Source organism: Palaemon carinicauda, chromosome 3, assembly GCF_036898095.1.
Source record: "Palaemon carinicauda isolate YSFRI2023 chromosome 3, ASM3689809v2, whole genome shotgun sequence".
In the NCBI taxonomy this organism is placed as follows: domain Eukaryota; kingdom Metazoa; phylum Arthropoda; class Malacostraca; order Decapoda; family Palaemonidae; genus Palaemon; species Palaemon carinicauda.
The window spans coordinates 195,223,224-195,231,633 of record NC_090727.1 but is presented as its reverse complement, the minus strand read 5'-3'; the positions used below and the strand labels follow the sequence as shown (position 1 = coordinate 195,231,633).

General features: G+C 41.9%; 1 protein-coding gene across 1 annotated transcript in view; it reads right to left on the bottom strand.

Annotated features, from left to right (window-relative positions):
- The window catches only part of LOC137638830 (uncharacterized), a 161,498-nt gene that overhangs the window by 90,576 nt on the left and 62,512 nt on the right, over window positions 1-8,410 (bottom strand). The window contains exon 9 of the mRNA XM_068371224.1: window positions 7,758-7,859. Coding sequence (XP_068227325.1) covers window positions 7,758-7,859 — 102 coding nt within the window. The remainder of the gene's footprint in view (window positions 1-7,757; window positions 7,860-8,410) is intronic.

Below are 8,410 nucleotides of genomic sequence, written 5' to 3'. Positions count from 1 at the left end.
TATTATTATTATCATCATTATTATTATTATTATTATTATTATTATTATTATTATTATTATTATTATTATTATTGTTGTTGTTGTTGTTGTTGTTGTTGTTGTTGCTGTTGTTGTTGTTGTTGTTGATGATGATCAAAACAAAACATCAAGTATATGAAATAGTTATAATAAAGAAATAAGTGGCTGTACAAGATAAGAAAAAATGAATAGATACATACAACAGTGTTGAAGATAGTCAGAAAAAAAGTCATTATTCACATTCAAATACAATATCATAAGAGAAAAAATAATTTATAATTCACAAAGCTATAATGATAGACACAACGGAATAAAATTCTTAATGGCAAAATCAGAAACACAATAAGAAAAATATTGATTATTGCTATTGCTTTTATAAGGAGAGGAAAATGTCGTCTGTAACAGACGAGTTTTAGAAAAAGCCAATTAAACATTTATTATAATTTGAGCTCTCTCTCTCTCTCTCTCTCTCTCTCTCTCTCTCTCTCTCTCTCTCTCTCTCTCTCTCTCTCTCTCTCACACACACACACTTACAAACACATCCGTTCTCTTAAAAGTTAAGCATTAATTTGGTTGTCCTCGGAATTGTCTAACGATGGTCAGAGCCAGTTTGTTTTCAGATGATGGTGTTTGATTTATCATTCTTTGTGTTTGGTTGTTGTTGAGGTCTTTAACCATTTCATATATTGAATTTGGAATTAGCGCTGCTATTAATCACGTAACTGATCCTTAACATGTAAATTGTTATTAATCAGTGGAAAATATTCCTAATCTTTTCTTAATACTTTGTACCACCCGTGTGTCACACGATCGTACATAGTAACATTTCTCTTTTTTGTATATATTATCCTTTGTATCTTTGCTCTCCCCTTGCACTGACAGCAATTTGTATTAACCTGTCTGCCTACTTCATTGTTAACTGTTAATAAAGTACTCAGTCGCATTCATCTCGCCTTTGACTCAAACCTACTATTGGCCCATCACATAGGTGACCCCGGAGGTCGACTGGCTCCTCCCGCCTTCCCCCATCACTGTTACTATGGCGGACTTCACGGAAGTTGGCACCGCCCCGTTCAAACTTTCATCATTCGCCAGCGGAGAGGCCTTTGCTTGGTTTTTGCATGCAGAAGTCCAGTTCCGCATCAGGGGCATGACTCGCTCAACCACCAAAGCAGATTATTTTCTTGCAGCGATACTCAAGGACACCTTCCTGGAAATCTTTGACTGGCTGCGTGAACAAGGAGACACCCCAATAGCGTATGACGCCCTCAAAACATACCTTCTGCAGCAGTACTCGCCGTCGCCAGCCACTTGTATGGCAAAGATTTTTCAGCTCTCTCAACAACTGTTAGGGGACCAAAGGGCTTTGCTCGCCCTCAGTGAAATGACCAGTATCGCTCACCTGCAACCTGCTGCAGACAGCTCTCCTCGTGAGGTGAACCTACTTTGTGCTCTTTTGGTACGCCGTTTAACCAAACCTATACGGGCTGCCATACCCGATGTCGATAGATTACCCATAAAGGACTTGATGACCAAATCCGACTCCCTTATGGACAGCCACTTCATGACTTTCAAGACCTCCATCAATAGATTGCTGTCAGTGCACTGTCGGTGTCTTCTTTGTCAGGAGTGGAACTCGTGACAAAGAGGACACCTATTCAACGTCAACCAAAGCTGACGCGAATGCCGTAGGACACACACGCTTACCCTGTGATGTTCCGGAGCGGTGACAAAGCTACCCACCACTCGCTCGCGCCCTAACCAACAACTTCTACAGCCACTTACTGCCGCCCATCGGCCGCAGTTTTGTTACTACTACTCCAAATTCGGGGCTGCCACGAAGAAATGTGCTAAGGATTGTAAGTGACGAAAAAACGTGTACGTAGGCCATCGCTCGTGGCGGTGGCCTCCCGTGTTTCTAATCTTTTCTTTTTACATGATGCAGGAATGGGCGTGTGATTTTTGGTAGACACGGGTGCTTGTTGTTCTCTTTTGCCAAGGGAACTCTTCAGAACATGACGTAGTCTGTCTAAGTCTGCCGACGTCTGCCTGGTTACTGCCAACAGATCTGCAATACCCACCTATGGTTAGGAAAACCTCACATTATTGTTTGGGAACGGTAAATTTAATAGGAAGTTTTCCGTTGAGGACGTCACATTGCCAATCCTCGATACGTATTTCCTCTCTCATTTCCACCTTCTGGTCAGTATCGCCTACCAATGATTGGTCAACGCAGACTCGTACTTGTTGACACCTATTCAATCCGACTCCTCCAACCTTGCTCTCCACATTAGCGCACTCACTGATGCCTACCCCCACCTCCTTACGTCGTACTGGATGTTTTCCGTCCAGAACTTCGCCAAACGCCCACGGCTCCTGCCAAACATGGTATTTATCCCCATATCAAGACGACGGCACCCCCAGTCTTTGCCAAATTCAGACGTCTGGCACCGGATCAATTGGCAGCCGCCAAACAGACGTTCGCCGAATGAAAGAAATCGGCCTTTGCCAAAAGTCCTCCAGCCCATGGTCGTCACACCTCACACATCGTCCCGAAGAAAGACGCCTCCCTCCGTAAATGTGGAGATTACAGGCACCTGAACATACAAACAGAACCAGACCACTATCCGCTCCCAAACATCGCCGACATGACCTCCTATCAGCATAAAGCAAAGGCTTTCTCCATGCTCGACCCCCTGAAGGGGTATTATCAGGTGCCTATGAAACCAGAAGACATCCCCAAGACTGCCATCACTACTCTCTTCAGTACATACACCTTCAATTAATCCTGTTTTGGCCTTTGTAATGCTGGGGCCACTTTTCAACGTCTCATGGATGGCATCTTAGGGGACTTCCTCTTCTCTGTATGTTATGTGGACAACACACTTGTGTTCTCTTCCTCAAAAGAGGAACACCTCTGTCAACTGCGCATCGTGCTCGACCACCTACAACAAAACGGCCTTGTAGTCCAGTACCACAGGTGTACCTTTTGTGCCAAAGAAGTGTCCTTCTTAGGGCACCGCATCACTCCTGAGGGAGTCCATCCACTCCCTGAGAAGGTAGCCGCCGTTCAAAACTACCCCACGCCCTCGACCGTCAAAGCACTGCAGGATTTCTTGGGTATGATCAGTTATTATCACCGTTTTCTGCCAGCCATTGCTGCCACTCTTGCTCTCTTCTACGCCTCCCTCAAGGGCAAGCCAAAAGACCTGAAGTGGGGTCCCCTTCAAGAAGCGGCCTTTGATGCCAGCGACGTCGCTATTGGTGCAGTACTCGAACAGGTGATCAACGCTTTGTCCCGCGCATTGGCCTTTTTCAGCAGAAAACTGGCCAAGGCAAAATAAGATTATTTTACCTTCGATCGCGAATTGCTGTCGGTGCACTTGGCTGTCCGTCACTTTTGCCATTTCTTAGAGGGTACGCCCTTCGTCATTCGCACAGACCACATGCCTCTGGTGCATGCCTTCACTTAATAGTCTGACGCCTGGTCCACCCGTCTACGCCGACATCTCTCCACCGTGGCGGAATACAATTGCACCCTTCAACATGACCCTGGGAAAATGAATTCCGTTGCCGATGCCCTATCAAGAAATACGTTGTCCGCCGTTCAACTGGGATTGGATTACAACACCTTGGCTGAAGCCCAACGACAGGATCCAGAGTATCAAGCATGTAGGACATCCTGCACATCCCTCCATTGGGAAGACATCCCCCTTGATGACTCCAACACCACCCTCCTATGTGACGTCAGTACTGGTAGACTGCGACCGTGGATACCTGCTGCCATGTGCTGACAGTTGTTTGAATTCATTCATGGCCTTTCACATCCCTTGCGCCATTCTACTGCACAGCTGCTGAACACGAAGTTTAGTTGGCATGGTATTACTACAGATGCTAAGCATTGGGTCCGCGCCTGTACTTATTGCCAAACTTCCAAAGTACATTTACACACGAACTCAGGAATGGGCACCTTTCCTCAACCTCAGCGTCGTTTTGTCCACATTCATGTCGACGTTGTAGGCCCCCTACCCACATCACAAGGACATCGTTACCTGGTTACTATCATCAACCGCTCCACTTGTTGGCCTAAAGCCATTTCTATGAAAACTGCAACGCCTGCCTCATGTACATCTGCCTTACTCTCGGGATGGATAGAAAGATTTGGTATCCCTGAGCATATCACTTCTGACAGGGGTACCATTTTCACCTGTCAATTGTGGACATCATTAAAGAATCTCCTGAGCATCACCCTACATCAGACAATTGCCTACAACCCCGCTGCCAATGGAAAGGTTGAACGTTTTCATCGCACCCTCAAAGCAGCTTTGATGTGTCGCTGCAAGGACTCCAACTGGTTTGCTCAGCTTCCCTGGGTCCTCCTGGGACTAAGGACGACTTCTAAAGACACCCTGGATGTCTTGGCAGCTAAAATGGTGCATGGCAACCCATTGGTCGTCCTTGCCGAATTTTTTCCTTCTGCAACCTCCGACGACGATCTCCAGCGCATACGTCATGTTGTGGGAAAATTTACTCCATGCTGCCAGACTTACAACCCCCAGCGAAGCATCACATACCGACGTGGTTGCACTCTGCAATGCAAGTCTTCCTCCGCAACGACACTAGCAAGCCACCGCTAACGCCCCCTTACACAAGCCCTTTCCTTGTGATCCGACGCAATCTAAAAGCATTCCTACTAAACATTCGTGGCCAAGAAGACTGGGTCTCCATTGATCGTCTAAAACCTGTTTATCTCCTGCCAGATGACCAGCCTACAGTTCGCATCTCCAGATCAGGGCATGCTATTTAACATGTACAGTATGTCATTTTTATGGGGCGAGCCATGTACCACACGTGTGTCACATGATCATACATAGTAACGAAATTTCTCTTTTTTTGTATATATTATACATGTATCTCTGCTCTCCCCTCGCACTGACAGCAACTTGTATTAACCTGTCTGCCAACTTCATTTTTAGCTGTTAACAGAACCGATTGCCAGTTTGACAAGAAATAGCATGTTTGCATTTTGTGACCTTCTTACCTTCTTACCGGGACCTAGTGTCTGTAATAAAGTACTCAGTTGCATTCATCTTGCCTTTGACTCACAACCTACTCTTAGCCCGTCAAAAATTAATACACTGGTCAACAGCTAGTAGTTGAAGCAGCTCTGATCTATTCTCTGGAGATATTAAGCTCATCATCATCAATCACCAAGTGAAAAGGCCTCCTTTAACAAATGCAACAGCTATTGATTGTAACTTAAAGTGTCTTCAATTAATAACGAGTTGGTATCCTCAAATAAAATTTTGAAATTAGCTGGAATCCTGTAATTATTCAGGAAACTCCTGCTCTTTTCAATTCGTGAATGTTTCAATTTATGGTAACACGATTAATCAGCAACGATTACTTATATTTAAATTTTAACACTATTTCTGTATACAACTTTCATGGAATTAGTCTGGAAAAAAAGTAATATGATTTTGCATTCAGATTTTCAGATTCCAAACTTTTGGTCGAAAGAGCACTTGGGAATTCCCAATATACATGAAGCACTTATTTCCACAGATCTGAAGAGTGATTAGGAAATTTTGAATACGTCCCATTCATGTTCATCCTTCCAGCCTCGAACGAAGAATCTCTTAGCGAAAAACCTAAAGACAGATTTCATGTGGAGGTGAAATCATAACACCAACAGTAGCCCATTTCCTAATTGAGGAAGCATCAAAACAAACCTCGTCCTTGATGGCAAAGAGAGAGAGTGAGAGAGAGAGAGAGAGAGAGAGAGAGAGAGAGAGAGAGAGAGAGAGAGAGAGAGAGACAGACAGACAGACAGACAGACCGAGAGAGAGAGATTTTATTTTCCCTATCTTTAAACGGATGATACTTTCATCCTCAGGTGAAACCTTAACTTTAGACATAACTTTGTTGAGGTTTTCTGCTCCTCCATATTCAGTACTTGGGAAAGCTATAGCTTTTTTTTTTTCCTTTTTAAATCTAGACGAAAGATTAGGAAGATTTGATGTCACTAATTTTCGTATTCTACTATTAATGGGTATCTCTTTCGTCGTCAGAGTATGCTCATACTCATGGAATAACCTAATTGTAATTATTATTATTATTATTATTATTATTATTATTATTATTATTATCATAACTAGCTAAGATGCTAGTCTAGTTGGAAAAGCAGAATGATATAAGCCGTAGGGCTCCAACAGGGGAAAATAGCCCCGTGAGGAAAGGAATAAGGAAATAAATAAACTACAAGAGAAGTAATGGACAATAAAAATTGAGTTTTAAAAAAGTAACAACGTTTAAATGAACACTTCAGTTAATAAAAAAGAGGAAGAGAAATACGATAGAACACTACTCCCTAATGTACACTCAAGCAAGAGAACTCTATCACAAGACAGTGGAAGACCATGCGACAGGAACTATGGCAATACCGAAGAATAAAGAACAAGGATTTGATTTTGGAGTGTCCTTCTCCTAAAAGAGCTGCTTACTATAGCTAATAATTTTGATCTATCCTTATCAAGATGTAGAGTAACCACTGAAAAGTTACAGTGCAGAAGTTAATCCCTTGAGCGAAGAATAAAATTGGTAATCACAGTGATGTCAGGTGTATGTGTTTGAAAAGGAAAACTAAGTCGTAACCAGAATGAATGAATGATGTGAAGTTCTCTGGCATCCTGACATCAGAAGTCATTGACGCCGATATCATTTATTATAAATAAAGATTAAAAGAATATAGATGCAATGTACTACTGTCTGGCCTGCCAAAGGACCCAATAACTCTCTAGCGGTACTATCTCAACGGTTAGCTGGTTACCTTGCGAAACTACTACTGTTAACTAAAGAAAACTTTTCGTTTTCTTTCATGGGATTCCAGATAAATCAGGTGGCAGTACTCCTACTTCATCGTTTCCCTGTGTATGGAAACTGTAGGTAGATCTCTTATAAACTCTGTGCATACTAATTAATCTTGTCAGTTGGTCCTGCATAATAAAAGGTAGACCATAATTTCTCTCTCTCTCTCTCTCTCTCTCTCTCTCTCTCTCTCTCTCTGCCACTGTTATATTCATCTCACAACAATATTTAGCGACACTGATTAAATAGAATTTTCTCCAGATCCCAATTTCCTTTAATGCAAGTCCATTAGATCCAAGTCCAGCCTCGTGTCGTTGCATTTCGCATCCTGGTCCAGACTTTCCTTTACCCTGTTCTATCCATAGCACGATGTCGTAAAAAAAAAAAAAAAAAACTGGAACTTGCATTAGGGCGAGGAAATTATATCTTCGAACGAAGCAATGTTTGCCCCACTCATTAAACGTTATCTCCTGGAGTTTCGTCTTCATATTTTCTTTTGTAAAATGATGGATGTAGCTCAACATACCAAAGAAACGAAGAAAACATTCTTTGATGCTCATAAAACTACTGTGACGCATAACCCTCAAGGAAAAAAGATTTATTGCCTGTCAGTCTATCATTGCCCATATTTGGTAATAAGCTTTATTCGCTCTCGCAATGATAGACCTTGTACGCTTCGATGATTTGTGTATGAACTTTATTTATATATTTATATATTAATACCTTCAGCTAGTGTAATAAATCAATTTGAAAACAACTTTTACACAGAGAGAGAGAGAGAGAGAGAGAGAGAGAGAGAGAGAGAGAGAGAGAGAGAGAGAGAGAGAGAGAGAGAGAGAGAGAGGGAGAATATGTATCTCTGCAGATCTTACCTTCCACTCTTCGCCTCCTATTCCCAATCTCATGTAAGAAATAGGCGTCGTTTCGTGACCAAAATGATTCAAAATTGATGCGAGTGTGAAGAGACGTAGCACCTGGAACAGAAATCATTAGGTACGTTTGAAACAGCCATAATCAGGTGAATAATCATATTACTTTTAAACAGACACACGCATGTCATTTACTATTCTTTTCCGGGCATTCCACTGTTTTCAAAATAAATATCAAAACATCCTCTATATCTTTTCTATCGTTCATTTTCAAGGCCCATTGCTCACTTCTGCAAGTGATAGTTAGCTGAATAATATTCTAATAAAGTTACACTAATTCCTTTTATGATAGATATTCTTCTCAACTCTGAATTATTTCAAGAAATCTTGCTCCTTTCCATAGTATACCATCGACCGCTACATTTACTCATCAACACCTATCTTTTCTTTATCCATATAAAATAAAAGATTCCAATTCATCCCTATAATCATTTGCTAGAATTTACTCCAAACATTCTCACATTACGGCCACTTTCAGGCAATTCCATAAGTGTATGCATCTTATTATCACCAATGTATGCAAAGACTTATTTTAAACATCAATCCAAACTACATTTACGACGCTTTGCTCCAACATCTAATCTCATTTCCCAAAC